Here is a 21,704-nt window from a genome sequence, read left to right as displayed (position 1 = left end):
CTTTTACTCAAGTGCCTCATGTAGTAAGTACAGGCTGAGCAGGATGAAGAATACGCTGCGCAGTTTTCCTACACTTGGATCTTTTCATCTCATCTTTCATGTCATCTTCATTTTGGCCATCATATTTCCACAAAAATGATGTACATGTTTCTGTGTATTATTGATACACCTGGGATTTAACTCAGGTACTCTACGATTGTAATGGCAGCTGAATTTCCAGCATTCAGTCAACAACTTGTGAGATTTCGCAGATATGTTCTGCCCATTACAACTCAGCTTTAAACCCAGTGCCTCATCATGCAACTAAACCATGAGGTGGTATTTTGCATCGTTGTATCAGAGCCCCAAGCCACGTGGACCATTCAATACGGATGTTCTTACTAATAAAAAACTTCATAGTTCGATGGAAGCAAAGAGCAAATTTCGCTATTCACCAAGAGAAAATAACGTCAGATTTATAGAATTTTAACAAACACATGGAACCCCATCAGACAACGATCCCAGGACCTAATACGGAGTGCTTTTATCGCGCTGATTACGTTTATCATCCAGTGAACCAGAGCCCACAACGAGGAAAGTCTCGGTCTCTCAAGCGAGGTAGACAAAGAGCAGGACGCACCAAGCCCTTCTGTGTGAGAGAGAAACGCGCAAGAGAGGCAGCCACAGAAATGCAATAGCCCAAGCTTGTTCAATTTGTTCCGGGAAATACAATTGCCAATTGTGAGAGGTAAAACATGAAATGCTTTAAAGTTGGAAAACACGACGAACTGATTTTTATCTTGCACGGGTACCCGATATGGGCGAAATAAAAAGGCAAATAGCCAAGATATAATTACAGAGGCTGAGAAAAAAAAGTGTTACAACTCAAAAAATGAACTTTTGAGCTTTTTCTCTCAATGTTTACTAAATGCCGACCTCTACAATCTCTGAAATTGTAAGAACACAAGAAATGATGCATTCATTTTAGCAAGCACTTAAGTTTTCATTGTTCTGAAATTCGTCGTTTTTCTTGATTCAAAAGGCTAGCATTATGAGTTCTGACTCTCTTCCAGATAGTAACAACTATTTAAGATTCGCGTACACACCAATTTTCATAAAAATTTTGTTACACGTCAATTTTTGAAAGGCAATGATGTAAACTGGTAAAACTCTAAACTATTCTCTTGAAAATCATAGATTTTGAATTGTAACTCTTTCATTGTGGGCCATCGAATTGTACAGCTATACCCAACAATGCATTAATTCATCATTCTGGCAAAAGCTAGGACATTACAGCGAACCGATAACAGAAATTTGGCTGCCCTGAAAAACAAAGGTTTGTTAGCCAGGGATAAACCCCACGTCGGTTGAGGGGGCCGTGACTTCAAAACATGATTATGCGATGCTTCCCCTTTCTTATGTTCAGACCTGATACTAGAAGTGCGTGTCGCTTGTCGAGAAATCAGAACTGCAAACAAAGCTCTTTGTGATTTTGCTTTTAATTCAGAGCAGTTAGACAATAGAATCTGTTAATTAATATGGAATACTTAGAGATGGGAACAGTGCATTTGTAAATAGATTCAATAATAATTGCAACCGATAATGTGGGCGCCCAACTAGACTAGCTTATAAAATTTGTACAAAGGAATATGTACTTACGATTGGATGAACTAAGTCCATGATAATGGTGATGGTGCTTGTTATTTGATGGGGCTTAACATCTATGGTCATCGGCCCCTAGTAAGACCATTAGGTGTTATGTAATATCTGCTTATGAGTGGACGGACTAATTCCAGTCAGGCAAGTAAGCACACCAAACACATACTGGTATTTTTCCAAAGCTGAAGCCCTTGAGTTCGAGAGTCGCGCGCGGTAACCGTGTACCATAACGTTCGTGTAATCCGTTAGTTCAGAGAAGTGTTAGGTGAACAATTACTAAACAGCCCAATGTTTTATGTAGCAGTGGCGCATTTTCCAACCCACCAAGAGTAAACCGTCATTAATATGTTGGTCGATATCACAAACGGACCCATGAACTTCCCTGAAGTCAATAATATCACAATGAAGCACTAATAACCAATGAAAGGCTCTACGAGGCCCATGTTCATCACAAGGTGAGTACTAATCATTATTATTTTATTTAGGAGAGTAGTAACCGCACACGCTCGTCTACATGAATATGTAAACATCAATCACTGTTGATCCATTGTGGTTTCCTCTTATGGTTGATGGATTGCCTAAACGAGTATTAGTTTAGGCTATGCAGTGTAAATTTTAGTAATCACGGGTGTACAGATGTATTTGCTTAATGTTGAGTCGACATGAAATGACTTTAGCTTAGAAAATATTATTACTAATGTAAAATAACGTATTCCTTATAAGTTGTCATAGTCTATTCATTGCCTGATCATAAACGTCTCCGGCATCAACTATCGTGAGAAAACTATCAGCAAGGTAAAGCTAACAGAATCAAACATTACATTAAGATCAGGCAGAAAAAATAACAGTCTTAAAATATAATCTCGGCGGAAGAAGTAAACTCAGAAAAACACTAATATTTTAAGACTGAAATATTGAAACATAATTTAAGCTCTTCCCCAAAGGAAAGCTGCCCAGAAAAAGTAAAGAATTACAGAAACCAATAGCACCACAATAAGAAAGCTTACCATTGAAAGCTATATCTTGCAAATAATCAGAAAAGAAGCTGTTTTATTGCACAGCTAAGCAGCGTACTTGTGAGGAAAATGGGCGGTAGAAATCGAAGTAGATGTTGTACGGAAGGGAAATATAAAAATAACTGCCAACGACAAAATTATTTGAGATTCTAAAATTAATGTAACACTGCTTGGGAAATAAAATATAATGATACTGGTGGGATGGTAATAAAAGAGTCAATGGCCATTGCATCACACAACTTGAATTTCTTCTTTAAAACCAAATACAAACTGGAATATAACTTACATATCCTTGAGGAGAATAACAATTCACCTCCTGATATTCTGAGTTACCATCAATTACAGATGTAATGATGTAAATTTTACATGACATAAAATTACAGTTGAAGGTTCTGTCCACAGGAACTGGTAGTATACATGAATTGTGTATGACTAGTGGCAAGTAAATAATAGTAGTGTCCTTGTGTATAATTTCTATTGCTCATTTATCTCAAGTTGGCATCGCTTTTGTGTTGCTTTTGTGCACATTAATTTCAATTCTCTAATATTTCAAATTCCCATTTACTGTAGTACGAGGGTATTTACTCCTCTGATGTTGTTTCCTAAAAATAAAATTGTAAGAAAGAATTACCTGCTTATACCCCACTGCCGCCCTCATGATATACAGCACAGTTACAAACAAGACAGGTGACTGCACATTTAATAGATTTCAAACACCTCCGCAGTTTGTAGATGATAGCACGGAGCACTATTATAGAGCAAATGCAGGAAAATAACAGAATTTTGGAGTGTCGTCGAGGTCGAAGGGTGGAACTGTAGGTTGCTGAGCGGCAACAATATTATTCTATTCATACAAGAAGGCAAAGATCTATTTCCACTCTTGTTTTTACACAATTACACTTTAAAAGACATTTCCACAAATCGAACATTTAATCAGCCATAAGCGACAGTAAATAGATAAAAGTGCATTAAGTGGAGCTTACTGGACAAACAAACTTCCGGGCACAGCAAAACGCACCGACACTTCTCCAGAGAGAGATAAGAATATTATGTACTAATAACAATAATGTTACTGAGCCGTATATTCCGGCTGTTAATTAAGGGAAGACCTGTTAGAATAACGTGGCACTGTATACTTGAGAAATGTGCGGCGTGACACGTAAGTTAGTGCACTAGTAACATCGACGATTTTACCACTGAGAAAATTTACTATTGTATACAACACTAGGGATGGGCGTTATCCCAAACCATGTTAACGCTAGAACAATAGGGTGAAAATCGTAACATGAACGGTCGGGCTAGGTGTGATAGACCCAATATCAGAACAATTATGTAAACCATTTTAGTGATTAATTTTGGACAAAAAATATTTTACAATAAAAAGGCATGTCAATGCCCTGGAAACATAATTAGAAGAGTAGAGTCCATGGAAGACTATATAAAATTTCCACTGAAAAATCAGCATAACATTTAGGGTTCAAAACACACAAGTATATGAAAATTTGTGGCAAGCAATACGTTCTTAATATATCTATCCGATAACAGTATTTTTCAAAAATGAACATAATGATTCTCAATATAGCAAGCAAAATATAACATGTATATGACACTTAGAGAAATACAAACTGGGACACATTCCTAGGTATCTTTTGACTTTGTCAACGAAATAACGAGAACTATCTGCATTTGAAACCTTTGTAATCACTGCAAAACTGGAATTAGCTATAGTTGCATCTCCGATGTCTTCTTCTTCTTCAATAAATTAACTGGTGGCTACACGATTATTGGTTATCACAAAATGTCGGTCAGGGTTTGAAACATTATTCTAATTGTAAACAGTCGTCAAACAAAAAAAAAACTTCAGACAGACTTATCTGCAAATTGAGCACAAGGGTGTAGCCGTTATACAAAATCCCTTCTAAGATTAAGAATTCCAGAAAATAACATTGGATCATACCATATAACAACATGGGCGTTACCGATAGTCTAAATATGTGCTCCTTGCGAGTGCACTTACAAAGAGGACAAGCGACCAATGACACATAACATCACTGTAGATGTTCACTAAGCTGAGCTACCAGGTCTGTCCGAATATGATTCTTGTGGGAAAACGTTTTTAATTAATTCATTAAAATGGCTAGATCGTTCCGCAGTGTGAGCGGGTAAGTTCTTCTTAAGATAAGACTCCTAAGAAACATACTACCGCACTTATCACACAGAAGCAGCTATTCTGGAGAATGCGTGAGGTGTTTACAAAAATTAGTACATTCGTTACAAGAGTGAAAGAGGTTCCATAAAATTCTTCAGAAGAACGTCCGCGTTTCACACCGTAAGTCAGAATATGTAGGTTTATTCACGGTTGAGAAAATTTACCATCATATTGATATAAATAATCTGACCATAGCTTGGGACTACTCACCGGGAGTTTTCCAAGACAGGCCTCTTCTTCTCCCTCTCAAGGTTAGGTAAGGCCTAAAGAAGATGTACCGGTACGCAGCTTTATCTACACGCCCTGGGAGTGAAACAATTATCACGCTCTTATCAATATTCGAGGAATAAATTCTAGTGAACGCTGGCACCCATACTACGGACACATCAAAACATGATCTTATTAATTTATTATATTTTTATTTTGTTAGTAATATATTGAGATAGATTTCATTTGTCGCCTAAGCTCAAGGTGGTTAAGAATTTTATTCATATTTGATTTATTTTAATCATATTGGAATGGTTAATTATTAACATCATACTACAAATGGTGCCCAGCGTGGGCGATTAGGAATTTTATTTTATTCATATCTGATTATTTAAATAATATGGCAATGGTTATTAATGATCTTCATTGTTATTCACATATAATACTGTGTATGTTAAGGATATTGTATATCCATTTTGCACACTTCAGGAAACTTCATACCACAACAATTACAAAATTGTGGGCGCTATCAAATAATCGCAAACATGTTTTCTTGAATATTACCACATTCAAAAACATTGATGTGGACGTATCTAATACGCGCTGCCTTTTTTTTGCGCAACTACCACATACCTGAGCAAGTGCACATTCAACACAGATTTTTGACCAAAACTTTTAAACACATCGTTCTCAAGGACGTAGGCGAGCTGCAATATATATCTTATCTTTTGCTTTCGAAGTCTAAACTTTGCAAAAATCTAATTACCGTTATGATCACAGGAATGTAAACTTTACCCCAGTATGTGTAAACAGGTGTTTCCGAAGAAAACTCATCTCACATTAACTTCAGGGTAGGTCGTCGCGCTCTAGAATGGACTTGCATGTGAAGTCGCAGGAAGTGCTTCTTAGAAAACTTCATTCCACAATCATCACATGAAAGTTCACGGTCACCAGCATGTGTGAGCAGGTGATTTCGAAGGTGCGACTTGCGTGAGAACTCCTTGTGACACACATCGCAAGAAAATGCACGCTCACCAGTATGCGAACGCAGGTGATTACGCAGATACGACTTGTGAGAAAACTTTTTATCACATTGAACACAGGCAAAAGGACGCTCTTCAGTATGTGTGAACAGGTGTCGCCGAAGTCCGGACTTCTGAGAAAACATATTACCGCAGCGATCACAACAATACGGACGATCACCCGTATGTGTACTCAGATGTCGCCGAAGATGACAAACGTTAAAAAATGCATTACCACATTGTTCACACAAGTATTGACGCATCCCTGTATGTGTATGGAGGTGGTTTCGGAGATGCGACATGTGAGAGAATGTAGTACCACAATGATCACATAAATATGAACGCACACCAGTATGTATAATGAGGTGTCGCCATAGATGCGACTTCTGTGAAAACGTATTACCACATTGATTACAAACATGTTGGCGCTCGCCAGTATGTATAAGTAGGTGTCGCCGAAGATCCGAGTTTTGAGAACATTTATAACCACACTGAACACAAGAGAGTGGACGCTCACCAGTATGTGTTTGCAGGTGTTGCCGTAGAACGGACTTGTGAGAAAATTTCTTAAAACATTGATCACAGCAGTGTGGACGAGCATAAAAATGTGAAAGCAGGTGTTGCTGAAGATTCGACTCTTCTAAGAATATATTACCACATTGTTTACATGAGTATACACGCTTCTCAGCACGTTCAACGGGGTCTCGCCGAAAGTTCGAATTCTCTGGAATCTTAGAACCAAACGCACTAGAACCAAGTACCCGTTGTCTAACGGGATGGATTGGCCCTCGATTGGAGTCAGGGAACACCTGTACTTTGCAATCATTACGTACAGGCAAATTACACGTTAGCTCACTTCCATCCTTCAATATATTGTAGCTACTCTTACATGTACCCACTGGAGATCTGGTCAAATAAGCAACAGTCCCAAATCTAGAAAACAGAAAACAAAAACTTACCACATTTTACAAGTAAGATAAGATCAAATACAATATACAGAAGCAAGTGCAATGTATGTAACATAATTGCTTCTTATCACATTACACTGCACTCCAAATCTCAGTAATATAGGATTAAGGCTCTAACAGAGAAGGCCATATAATTTCCAGTTTGCACTTAACCACAGCACACCCAAGAAATTCAAGAGTGTTCAATATGGATGCAGTGATTGTGAGAATGCCTCTCTTATGGATTTTCTTACATGCATTGTTGAAGTTTATTTGCTACAAACTTATCGCATTTAGGATGCCAAATATTACATAATATTTTAATAGCTTCATTCTTAGTGAAGTTACATGTTGACAAAATTTCTCTATCATCTACAGGGACATTCGCAACGGCTTCTGCACATTACGACGTCCAATTTTTCTGGTGCACATGTGCACTACAATGTCGAGAAGGAATTTCTTACTGAAGCTCCTCAGCTACTTGAAATGAGATAGTGGCTGTCAGCATGTCATCAACTTAAAAACGAGAAGATGCAACTAGGGTAAGATTCTCTGTGTTCGTCAGCTAGTTGAAATAGAAATCTCGGAGCAAGGAATAGGGGAGAACTTGTAACAGTATTAAGGTGGTAGTCCTTGATCTCTTCATCAGAGGATTCATGCCACACAATATTCGGCAGACTCCTGTGGTCGGGAAGCATTAACACAAATTTGTACATCTTAGCAATATCAGCGGAAAGAGTAACAAGATATGTTCTGAACCTCAACACAATAGGCTGAATTTCAGGTTCAAAAGAGATTTCAAAGCTATCCCATTTCAGGATTCACAACATCTGTGAAACTCAACTCTTGGCTTGGTTGTCATGCTACAATTTTGTACAAACAATGATGGGGAATATAAAAGGTTAATGATTTAGAAGTCTCAAGGTGTGCAATTTCCATGTGTCCCGTTTCACAGTATTCACGAACAACAATTACATACAGCTGTTTCAAGTCTGGAAATCTAGCGAACTTATTTTCAATGCATTTGGGCGGTTTAAGAGCATTATGCTTAGACTGATCTACAGGTGACATTTCAGGACGAATCGGAAATATGCCAACAAACCTGCCAGAATCATCCATTTGATCATTATTCAGGAAAATGTTCTTCACATGCCTTTTCTTCAGGAGTAAGAAATGGTTGATGGAGGTATTCAAGCTTCCAGAACCTTTGCAATTGTGTGTAAAGAGAATAAAGATTTATAAGCCTGGCACACCAAACCTTGGCCTTATTCTTCACACAAAATTCTGAGATGTTGTCTGACAATCCCCGTGACATTGCCATGCTACCTTCATTGGGAAATGAATATTTCTCTGCTCTACTAACAATAAAAATATACCAACAATCCACAGCAACATAACCAATGTCCCTCAATATTCATACGGTATACACGAACCTATTGGGTGGCCTACAAACAGTATCAGACATAATACGGAATAAAGAACGACCTCCTTCAGAGCATGAATTAAAAGATAAAGTTTGGAAATTAGAATCCCCACTAACTACTGACAACCGACTTGATATTTCTCATCGCAACCCCGATCCTTCCAAACCGACCCCTCACCTAAAGTACTCTAAATATTAAAATATTCCCATGAACATTACAAGGCATACCTCGATCCTGAGCCCCAAATATTCAAAAATACCATTAGAGATGCTTGATCATTCATCAAGGCTATTAAAAGAAAAGCATGGACAAATACAGTGAATTATCCAGCACAACTGACGCTCGCAAATACAGGATCAAGTTAAAACAACTGACAAATATAAAGCATTCCTACTCCGATTATATAACAATATAAAACAAATCTGCACTCAGTGATAATAAAACAATGACTGACATTTTCCCCACATCATTAAAAAGTAATTTCCTCACCATCTTCCAATCGCAATATCTACCATCCTAACCGCGATGCAATATCGCAATATTCGGGTATCACAAAAAATCCTTTTTGCCCTACCTTTGAATCCTATCGAGTATTTGACACACAACATCCTCTAAATGCCCCTATTACAGTCTAAGATATAAAAGACGCACTCAGGAATAAAAAGGACACTGCCCCTGGACTAGATCAAATTACTTACCAAAACATATAAGAAGCACCACACCGGGACGCGCACGGCTGTGAGCTTGCATCCGGGAGATAGTAGGTTCGAATCCCACTATCGGCAGCCCTGAAAATGGTTTTCCGAAGTTTCCCATTTTCACACCAGGCAAATGCTGGGGCTGTACCTTACTTAAGGCCACGGCCGCTTCCTTCCAACTCCTAGGCCTTTCCTATCCCATCGTCGCCATAAGACCTATCTGTGTCGGTGTGACGTAAAGCCCATAGCAAAAAAAGAAGCACCTCACCCCTTCCTACAAATCCTAAATGAATTATACATCATAAATCTTCATACTAGATTCTTCCCCTTCCCACTGACAAATCGGGTACATGCCGAAATATGTTATTTTGAAAACCCCAAAACTACCATCCCAAGTAAATTCATAACGTCCCATAACTCTTCTAACAGAGTATTCTAAAATCTTTGTAATCAGATTACCTCACTGTATGTACACCGGCCTCGACTCCCTCCATCTTACACCTCAGTATCACGCCAGTTTCTCTCCTCAGCACTACATACATGACCATGTCTTCCGTATCTCAGTATACATCACAAAATATTTATCTACAAAAATATGTGCAGAGTAGAGGAGCTGTGGGGATTCTAAATCACTGGCGTCATCATTTTCTCTGCTGACGTCGAGGTCATTGACTCCGGTCGCGTGACCGTGACGTCATCTGCTGACGTCAGCAGTCATTGGCCCGTGACGTCATTACTGCGTGCTCTTGTTTGTAAACAATGTCACGTGCCTCTTGACAGCTGTCAAGCTGACATCTTTAAACAAGAAGGCATCGCTAACCGCACTGCCGCCATCTTGACGGTGCTAAATCTCATGGATACAACCTTTGGCACGTAGTAGCGGGCAATTTAAAAAATTCCACGTGCTTTTTGACTGCTGCCATCCGCCATCATGCATCGCTAACCACAGTGCTGCCATCTTAACAACACTAAAACTCACTGTAGCCACCTTGGACACGTGGTGGGGGTTAATTTGAAACATTCCACGTGCTCTTGACAGCTGTCAACGACTATCTTTAAACCAAGCCACGGGCTCATCAAAGCCACGTGCTTTCTGACAGCTGTCATTCGCTATCTTGCATCGCTTACCTCGGTGCTGCCATCTTTACGGGAATAAACCTCATCCTTATGTACGTGGTGGCGGGCAATTTGAAAAATTCCACGTGCTTTCTGACAGCTGTCACTCGCCATCTTGCATCGCTAACCTCAGTGCTGCTATCTTGACGGGCCAAAAACCTCATGGATGCTACCTTAGGCACGTAGGCGTGCGAAATTTGAAATTCCATGGCTCTTATCTTAGGCTAACCTAAGTAAATGGTTATGCTTTATTGACTTCGGGGGAGTACTCTCTTCCAAGAGGTCTACTGCCGCAGCGATGTCTCCTCTACAAAAATGATTGCCCTGGGGGGCAGGGCACGGCCGCCTCTTATGAGGCAAGCAAGGATGCATTGTCTTACACTCGTATTTATACCTAGAGAATGCTTAGATCAACATGTGCGCGCGCACTTCCTGCTATTTACTGAGGGGAGGAGTGGGAAATGAGTCGACCCGAGGTCTAATAGTTGTGAAGCAGGATCCAATGCAAAATCACTGAAACCTAGTGTAGTAGGTGAGCAATGTCGATTTGTGAATTTTGCATAAGTGTGCGAGCCTAACCTAACAGTCACTGTCTTGAGGGGCGTAACCTTACCTTAACGGATAGTTGCCCTTCCCGACGCCTAAGAGAGCATGCCTATCCTTACATCCGCCATCTTAAAGGGGGCTATAATTAATTTTATGGCAAGATGCCCTTCCCGACGCCAATTGCACAAGCTGGCGGCTATACGCAACTCCTTATGAGACGGCATAGCGGCGCTTGCGAAAGATGGCTTCTGCTCTTATCAGACTCCCTGGAGACGCTTGCGCAAGATGGCGGCCGCAAGATGGGGCTGTACACAGCTCCTTATGAGACGGCTTAAGGGCGCTTGCGCAAGATGGCTGCTGCTCTCATGAGACGCCCTAGGGACGCTTGTCCAAGATGGTGGTTATACATGGGCTCTTATGAAGAAAGCTTGCTTAGAGACTACTGCACAAGATGGCGGTTGCTGTTATGAAAATCCTTATACATGCGGTGGAGGGCAATTTGTAAAACTCCACGTGCCCTTTTTTGTAAACAAAGCCATATGCTTTTTGGCAGCTGTCAGCAGCCATCTTGAATTAACAGAGCATCGTGCTGCCATTTTTAGCTACTACCGTATGTACGTGGTGGCGGGCAATTTGAAAAATTCCACGTGCTTTTTGACAGCTGTCAACCGCTATCTTTATCTACATGCACATGGCTTACTGCTATCTTGACGGAAGTAAACTTTATAGCGTCCCTAGGGCGTTTCGTCAGAGCCTACATATAGCAGCCATCTCGCGCAAGCGCCCTTAAGCCGTCTCATACGGAGCTGTATATAGCCCCATCTTGCGGCCGCCATCTTGCACAAGCGTCTCTAGGGCGTCTGATAATAGCAGCAGCCATCTTGCGCAAGCACCCCTATGACATCTCATAAGGAGCTGTGTATAGCCGCCATCTTCTGCAATTGGCGTCGGGAAGGGTATCTTGCCGTAAAACTGAGGATAGCCCCTTCAATATGGCAAATGTGAGGATAGGCTTGCTCTCTTAGGCGTCGGGAAGGGCAACTGGCCATTAAGTAAGGTTACACCCCTCAACATAGCGACTGTAAGGTTAGGCTCGCATTCTTATGCAAAATCCGCAAATCGACACTGCTCACCTATTATACTAGGTTTCAATGATTTTGCATTGGATCCTGCTTCACCACTATTAGACCTCGGGTCGACTCATTTCCCACTCCTCCCCTCAGTAAATAGCAGGAAGTGCGCGCGCACATGTTGATCTAAGCATTCTCTAGGTATAAATACGAGTGTAAGACAATGCATCCTTGCTTGCCTCGTAAGAGGCGGCCGTGCCCTGCCCCCCCAGAGCAATCTTTTTTGTAGAGGGGACATCGCTACGGCAGTAGACCTCTTGGAAGAGAGTACTCCGCCGAAGTCAATAAAGCATAACCATTTACTTAGGTTAGCCTAAGATAAGAGCCATGGAATTTCAAATTTCGCGCGCCTACGTGCCTAAGGTAGCATCCATGAGGATTTTGCCCCGTTAAGATAGCAGCACTGAGGTTAGCGATGCAAGATGGAGAATGACAGCTGTCAAAAATGCACGTGGCTTTGAAGAGCACGTGGCTTGGTTTAAGGATGGTCGTTGACGGCTGTCAAGAACACGTGGAATGTTTTAAATTAACCCCCACCACGTGCCTACGGTGGCAACAGTGAGGTTTAGTGTTGTTAAGATGGCAGCATTGAGGTTAGCGATGCAAGATGGTGGAGGACAGCTGTCAAAAAGCACGTGGAATTTTTTAAATTGCCCGCTACTACGTGCCCCGTCAAGATGGTGGCACTGAGGTTAGCGATGTGATGTTGTTTAAAGATGGCAGCTGTCAGCTTGACAGCTATCCAGAAAAGCATGCGCAATAGTTAACAAACAAGAAAACGTAGTAATGACCTTGCTGAAGTCAGCAAATGACGTCACGGTCATGTGATCTTGGGGTCAATGACATTTATGACGTCAGCAGCAAAATGCTGACGCCAGTGATTTAGAATCCCCATAGCTCCTCTACTGCGCAGCACTTACCATTCTCGATGTTGAGAAAGCCTTTCGACAGAATGATACATAAACTCCGTAAAACATTTACCTACACCATTCCAATTAAAGTAGGAGTACCACAAGGTATTGCACTGTCACCACTCCTGTATGTCCTGCTTTCTATCAATATTACCCAACACATACCCCCACTTTGATCGTGTCAGTTTTCTGAACACACAGCAATACTGGCTGTGGAATCCAATAACCGATCCTTGAAATCCCATCTTCAAACCAATTTAAAAGAACTCAAACACTGGCTCAAAATCTGACAAATCAAAATTAATGTAAGCAAAAACGTTTAAAATTTTTCCTAGCCGTATATGTAGATGCCGTCCCACTACCAAACTCGTTCTAGCCTTAAATAATAAATCCCATGCTGTAACGACCACACTTCCCTACCTAGGCATAATGTTTCAAAATAAATATTAATGGAATGTACATTTGGACCAAATTCATAAAAAGGCATCCCACAGGATTCCCATCCTCCCCTGGTTGTTAGGTAAAACCTGGGGATTAAAAGCCATTTAATCACACCTCCTACCAAGCACCACTTCCCACTTCCGAGTCAGATCATAGATAAATTTGAACTCAAAATGGAATTATGGACAAATACAGATTGCACATATCCGGGGAGGTTCTTCTTCTTAGTTTTTTTCCTCAGAAATTATGACAACTTGGCTTATTCACGTAGAGAAGAATTTTAAAATAATATTTCGTAATCGATTGCATGCTTAAATTTAAAATATATATAAATGTATCTAAGTAAAAATATAAAATAAATATATTTAACATTGTTTGTCTTTGAGAAAAACACTGTTTTCTATTCTGTATTATGTTTGTAGTGATTCAATACTTTAACAAGGAACGATTTTTACTTCTGACAAAATGTTTGACAAAAGCAAAAGAAAAGGGTTTTTTTTAATTTACCTCCATAAAACATGTCGAATTAGCACACCACCATAACTAAAACAAATATCTGTAAATGTAATTAGCCAAAGAGTGCATTTGTTAGACTGAAGGCTCACTCCCGTAGAGAGGGAAATGGAATAACTGTTAAAATAAAAAGATTGGCTCATCTCTCCTTGCCTCTCCCTGTCATTAGGAAAATATCTACCATGAAACAACCTACCCCAGGTTATATTTGCAAAGATTGTGGAAGAACATTCCCCTGCGGATCAACAAGAGTGTCATAATATGTTGTGTAGTGCAATTTTTACGTGCAAACAGTGTAAAAGTCTGTTCTAGAACCCTTCCACTTGCAAACATAATGAAGAAGTTTGTAGTGTAGCTTCACTGAGAAAGAAGTTCAAAGAACTCAAATGTACTCTATCAGATAATAATTTATTCATGAATAGTAAACCTTTACAAAATATTTCAAACTCTAAAGTTCTGTTCCTATCCTCACATCACAGAAGGAAGAGAATCAAGATAAAGAAGAAAAAGAAGATCTCAATGGTGTGTACCACCAGAGTTTTCAATTTCATTTAATTGCCTAAGCCTACTACATGTTCTATTGCAGTGCAAACTTCTAAAGAAGAAGAGCAGCAGGATGAGATACAAAATGAAGAAGGCGATGAAAAAGAAGACAACCGAGAACGTCTCAAAGCATTGTTTACCAACAAAGCAGGTTAAATACAGTTTTCTACATATCAACTGTCTGCACATAGTCCGAAATGTTAACAACAAGCCTCTGTTACCATATGAAGATGTAAGATCTCAACCTACTCATAGAATGCTTCTAACAGATAAGAGCTGATCAAGATTATTGTTACACAAAGTATGAAGCAGAGATTCTAGAAATATGGCAAGAATTACATTGTGTGGCTCTTATTGAGAAATAGCTTTTACCGTATAGTCAGTACAGTACCTTCCTAAACCCACGCTTTTTCTGTAGCATACAGTACACTATAATGTTGCAGACTCTTCAATAACCTCCATCTCTTCAGGTATTAACTACATCTCTATCTGTAGAGCAGGTTCCAAGCCTGTATACACGAAGAAAGACACCTGAAATAGTAGGATAGCTAAAATGGTAGTTTAGGGGGAAGTATAAAATTTAATTCTTGTAAAACAGCGTTAGGAGTAATTCCATTGAAAAATGCTACGTAAATAAAGATGAAAAACATAACATTTCTAATAATTTTTGGCCGAACTTAAGTTTTCGAGTTCTTCTACAGGCTGTATTAACACAGATATTCATGAATATAAACTTAACTGAGCTGTAAGAAAATAGTTGCATAAAATGTAAAAAACGTAAAAACTTGTAATGCACACCTAATCAATCCAGATTTTTTAGTCACTATTAATTAGCCAGCACTCAATAGTAACTGCTAATAAGCTCTTGCTCAATTGCCCCCCTGATCATTTGCAATAGCTTATTAGACCATGCTCATTAAGTCATGCTTGACTAACCCTTGCTCATTAGCAAATGCTCATTGCTGATGACAATGCAATTTTCAACAGGCTTACCCCTTCCCTAGGCAGTTTACCAAACTTGGAAGATGGATGGGTGTTTGTACCATATTCAGAATTAGATGACACCTTCTCAGCCTTAGTTAGTCTATAAGAACCTGATATGCTACTAAGTTTTAAAGTTCACTTCTGGTAATCATTCTTAGATCAGACTCTTAGGCTGAAGGCCATGCAGATTTTCAAGACACAAAAAGCTAGTGCTCTGCCACCTGAGCTACTCAGCCTAAGTTAGTCTACAAAGACATGAAGTGCTGCTATGTTTCAACATCCCCTTGGTCCAGTGATCCTTAGATCAGCCCTTTAGACTGATGACAGTGAAGTTTTCAAGACTCGAAAGGCTAGTTCTCAGCTCCTTGAGCTACTCAGTCTAAGTTCGTCTTCGCAGACTTCTTAGCTATATCTCAAAATATGTTTTCAGTTCCAAACCCAAAGCTTTAATTTCTAAGTTTCCCCACCAGCAAGGTAACCCGGTACCAACCTAGCTGATTGGCAGTAAAATTACACCACACAGGACAAAAGGTCCAGTGCCAGAGAAACAAACAGGAAGCGTCACATGCACTACTCACCCAGGACACGAATAAAGAACATAGAAACAAGTAAACTTACCTCCAGGTGGTAGAAAACAACAAAACGGGTGGATCAAGTTACCACCTGACAGTGTGCCAAATAATTGTAGAGCAGAAAACAAGACAAATCTTTCTTTAAAAAATAGATATAATTCATGAAACTCAAAGAGAAATTAACAGTTTAAATAACAGGACATCCTCGCAGTTAGTTTTACCAAAACAAATAGGTACCAGAACAAAATTAAATTAGTTTGACATAGAATAAGAATAAGGAGGTCTTTAAAATTACATTAAATTTGATTAAATAATGTAATCTGACCTCACTAAAACCACAGAAAAACTCCAATTAAATTCAAAGAAACCAAAGATAAATTAAGGGAAATATTATATAAAAACCACCAGCCGGTAAGAAATTAATTAAAGCAAATAAAATGGTACCTTCAAGTCAAACAGAAAACTTTAAAGAAACGATATTAAATCAGAAACCACCGGTCAGCAAGAAATGATTTAAAAGAAAGAAATTTACAGTCAAATCTTCAGTTTACCTTGGCAACAAACTTACAGTCCTTTTTCTTAACAGGGGGATTAATTCATGATTTCAAAAATGACACTTGGTAAGAAATAGAGAATACCAACTTTCATTACTTGAGAGATGGATACTCTCTTTCCAATTCACATCAGTTATAGGGTAACCAAAATACAGTGGAAGGTCCAGCACAGGATATCAAGTGCTTCCAGTTACTTTTTCAAAAGGAAAGGAAAACCACCACAACAAAGCCCGAAAGGGAAGGTAACGAGCGTAAATCAGGACCAAAAGAAACAATCACACTCAACACGGTTTCATAAAATTACAGAACAAACATACGACAGGGCTGTCTCCCCATATGAAAATCATCATCACCATCACTTCTTACAAAAACCAATCATCATCACCAAGGCAACCATCATTAATTGTTAAACCAGGGAGGAACCAATCCCGGAAATGGGCCAACAATGGTGGAAAAATGGAGGAAAGAAATCAACAAACTATCCCAAAGTACACGTAAAAACCAAAAGGAAAATAAAAGATATTAAATTAAAAGCATAAGGAAGAATATTAGATCCACCGGCATAGCACAAATAATCCTTACTGGAACTCCCATGTATTACCCCACCATTAAAACAGAATAATTTCAGAACAGCAGTAACATCATTACCGGATAATAATAATAATAATAATAATAATAATAACAATAACAATTTACATTTCTTATTTTTCTTTGCGATTTCCCCTAGTAACACTTAAATTCCATATCGTGAAAGATTACACACTAGGTGCATGAATAAAACAAAAATTAATACATTTTCAATGCGATAGTTTGTTTTGAAAGGGTACTACAATTTTAGGCCTACCTAACAATGGTCCACACAAATTTTAAGGCACGCATCACTTATTTTGGTGATTAAAAGGTTTCTTCGAAGAAATCTCAGAAGCTGTTCACTGCCGATGAAAATAGTAAAATTAATAAGAAGGTAGACTTACAGTTTGGTCGCTCCAGCAGTAGAAAGATATAACACGGCCAAACCATGTGTATCCTTACCCGACGAAGATCACATTTTCAGGTCAATTAAACAAAACTAACAGAACGAGGATGTAAGAAATATTTCCTGAGGGTCGCTCCAGCAGTAGAAATATATAACACGGCCAAGCCATGTGTATCCTTACCCGACGAGGATCACATTTTCAGGTCAATTAAAACAAACTAACACATGGAGGATGTAAGAAACATTTACTGAGGGTGTGGAGCACAACCCTTCACCATTTAAAACTGCTATCTAAAATCCATGGCGCTACTCCAATACATTTCTTGGAGACTGATACACCGACGTCTTCGTCTCCCACTCTCACTGGAGACAGTCTATTTCAAAATGGCCGACACAAAGTGCTGATTGGCCGGAGCAAGGCCAAGGCCAAGGAGAAAGGTGACAAATAGTTCCCACTATAGCCGTAAGATAGCGGTAACAATCAGAGCTTACATGCCCTCGCAGAATTAAACATCAAAAGTGTGAGAACACCGTTTAAGCTGTAGAAAAATAAGGATACAGATTTCTATGCCATAAGAGGCTATCCCAAAACGTAGATGGAGAGGAGACTAATACGAAACCTTGGTTTCAGCCTATCCCCCTTTAAGGGTTACATATTTTCATTCATCACCCTTAGACGTAGTCCAGTGTATGAAATTAAGCTAACTTTCAGGTGTTTCAGTCCACAACAAATAAAAGTCACTGGTACCGAGTCCAACTTCAGATATCCATAGCATGCAGAACTGAAGGCATTCCTAAACCGGCAATGTTCAGAATTCACCACCAATGACACCCTCAAGTAAATAGAACACAGTTCAAGGTCCAGAAGTTATCAGTTACCTATAAACTTACACTGTGCCACAAGACAGTTTTCCTTTTGAAATCCACTTTTCCGAAACAGTTCAGGTTTCAATTTTCCTACATGTTTTACACCAAGTTCGCATTAGATTTACCTTTTGCATACAGTTTCATAGTAGAACCATTACCTTTACCATTACCCAAGTTCATGTGGAGTTTGAAAGTTTTTGAAATTTTTCACATAACCAGAAGAAATGTTCTTCGCTTGCAGACTTCAATCACCAAACACACTCTCGATTATAAGAGAAGTTCAAGGGACCATTAGAGAACAGTTATTTAAGTCCACTACAGCTCAGGATAGACCACCTAACACATCTTACAATACCTTTCCAACAATTAAACCCTTTTTTATGAAATCGGGTTGTTAATAAAGAAACACACCATCAAGATTGTTTCTATTGCAGCAAAATGGGCCACAGTATAAAATGAAAACCATGCGTGATAAGGAGGGAAAGGAAAATGCAATGTTGGTGAGTGATCATAAATAAAGTGATAAAATTACAAAATATACAGGTCACATCATAAATTAGGTAGGCACTAGAGTACATCTTGGCTTGAGAAGGTACCAAGAGAGAGAAAATGCAAGCGACCAGAACAAGACGAAACCAAAACTGAATAGAATCAGAAAGATAGAACATAACTCCCTAAGGACATACTCAGAAAGGTGCCCAAGAGCAAAGGAAAAACAAAGTAAAGATAAGGGGAAGAACATTACCAAACAGAATGTTTTCCCATTTGAACGTAAGGTTCCAATTAGACAAGAATTAGCGAATGCACAAGTATACTATCGAGCACAATCAAGGTTCCCAATAACATAAGGGAAATACCTTAAATAAGGTAAATAAATATTTACACCAATTAATTAAGGAGAATAAATGCACCCAACGAAAGAGCGCACATACCGATTAATACTACAAAAGTAGTTAGGCTACGCAAAGACACGGCTTAACCTTAGGAAAGGAAAACTAAACAAACTCCAATTAAAGACATAAGGGAATACAACTAGATGACAGGAAGGAAGATACATGTTCGCAATGTTTAAATACAATGTACCAAAGAAAGGTACAGTTTAGGTTATACACCAAATTTTTGATAAAATTCCACAGAACTGCCCTAGAACCACCCATAGTTGAGCCAACTAAAGGCCAGCTTACCAAATACAGTACTGAAATCTTTCTGAAAACAGTAATTATCCTGGATTACAATGCCACACACATAATCACGTACATAACCAAGTAGAATGAAGATATGAAACAGTAACAGCGAACAGAGTAGGCACACAAGAATGACAAGATTAGCAATAATCAAATCCATGGCTACAGGGTAATAGTTTTACTCAGCAAATGCAAATTGACAGAACAGACGGAGACTTCAAGAGTTCAAATAGATGGAGGGTATGCGTTCAAGTTGGTCATCCATGGCCAAACTATCAACAGCATCAAGCAACGAGTAACAGGGATGGACAGAATTAAACTTCACAAGACCATAGCAATACCATGGGAAAAACAGAACAGCAAAGGTTTTAGAAGATAAACTTCATGGCGTTAAACACAAGTGCAGCCAACCAACCAACTTCACCAAAACACAAGTTAATTCCCAGTAGGACACCTAATCAAAATGAAAAGGAACGTGAAATACGCCTCAGATCAGTTGATCAGCAGGGAAAAAGGAACCATGTCCTGCACAACATAATCTACCGGTTACCCGACAAGACCTCGACACAATTCGGACTAAGAACAAGTAACATCCTAATCACCCTGTTGCTCTACAGCAACATTTCCCAAGGAGATGAGGTGAATAAAAGAATAAATGGAAGTAAAAGAGGCAGGATGATAGAAAATTTTCCATAAGACAAGGAAGAAAGAAGGTTACCCATATACCCCTTGATCATTTAGCGGAAAGACGCTAGCATCCGTCCAGAGTTTCAGCAAAATAATCCCATACTTATCTAATGAAACTCAGAACAGCAGATGATTAAGCAAACATATCGACAAGCATCAAAATCCACTAAGAAACACCCAGAGCGGTAGGTTGACATTAAATGAGCTTTACAGTACAATAATGGAATACATGATGACGTCACAGAAACAGGTTATGCATGAAAACCAGGAGATGGCAGAACCAGAATACAACAGGAAACCAGTTAGCTAAATCCACCTTCATACAATTCTACAAGAGTTGCGTGACCAAGAAAATAAACAATTCCCAAATCTACCAGGACACAGGTGAAATCACAAGGCCATACAACCTTCTATCGAGCCATCACTGCCCAATAACTACTACACAACATCAAAAAACCACAATAACTTCCAGGAACATGTGTCAGCCCATTAAGGTTTAAAAGATTACACAATCTTCAACACCATGCTAAAAAGTCATCGGGCGACCATAAAATTTACACTCAAAACAACTCATCGGTACCAAAATAACATCACCAGATACAGGCCCAGGACCAAACCTATTGCGGCTAAAGAAGTAGAACACTCAGGTTAAAGACCTTTCTTTGACAACACAACACTACAACAACAGGTAGATATGGTAGGATACACTACATACTACAACAACACACAACTCAAGTAGAACAGCACCGAACAGGAAATAAAACAAATAATTTGAAATAAGGAACCTGGCGAATAAAGCTTCCAGCAAAGCACAGAACTAAATGTTTAACATGAGGCTACAGAAAACAGTAATGGAAAAGATACCTTCAACAGTTATCAAATATGAGTACGGAAAACAATTAGGTAGGACAAACTAGAGACGAGCCAATCTCAAGAAGAACACACAAGGTTGAAAACGGGACACTAGAAGTATTAGCAATAGAGGAGCACCTATTACCAACAGTCAAAGAGTGGAGAACCAGAAAGACACAAGTCCATGCACAAGGCAAACAGGTTACCACTCCCAACGCTGATCGACAGAGCACATTCACAACTAATAACTACCGCCAAAGTTTTGACATAGAGAAGGCGTAAGGGTTTTTCAAACCTACACCACCTAATAAAATATTACAATGCGGAGCATATTCTGCGATGAGAGCACTATTGCCCTACTACCAGCATTAGTGAACAACCATACAGTAGAAATGAAACCAACAACCGTAGACAGAAGGACAGGGATGAAAACAGAGATAATCATAATGCACAACATCTCGAAAGAGTGCCCTAACATAACAATGCATTCTCAAATCATGATCAACATCGATAAGTTCAAATTATGCAGATTTAGAATTTTAGGAAGAACAGTCCGGGGTGGTAGACAAACCAAACCTACCATAGGATGGTAGCAAGGAATAGAAGCTCGCAGGACGTGGAAAGGTAGCACAGGAAGAACAAATTTAACCAACAAAACTAAAATTAA

The 21,704-nt window shown here is 39.2% G+C and overlaps 1 protein-coding gene across 1 annotated transcript in view; it reads right to left on the bottom strand.

Moving 5' to 3' along the window:
* Positions 1-5,273: 5,273 nt before the first annotated feature.
* The window catches only part of LOC136884888 (gastrula zinc finger protein XlCGF57.1), a 36,746-nt gene continuing 20,315 nt past the window's right edge, over positions 5,274-21,704 (bottom strand). Inside the window, exon 4 of the mRNA XM_068230103.1 lies at positions 5,274-7,025. Coding sequence (XP_068086204.1) covers positions 5,906-7,025 — 1,120 coding nt within the window. The 3' untranslated portion in view covers positions 5,274-5,905. The remainder of the gene's footprint in view (positions 7,026-21,704) is intronic.

Source organism: Anabrus simplex, chromosome 13, assembly GCF_040414725.1.
Source record: "Anabrus simplex isolate iqAnaSimp1 chromosome 13, ASM4041472v1, whole genome shotgun sequence".
NCBI classification, from domain to species: Eukaryota; Metazoa; Arthropoda; class Insecta; order Orthoptera; family Tettigoniidae; genus Anabrus; species Anabrus simplex.
Note: the sequence above shows the minus strand (reverse complement) of the source record. Positions and strands in the feature narration are given on the sequence as shown.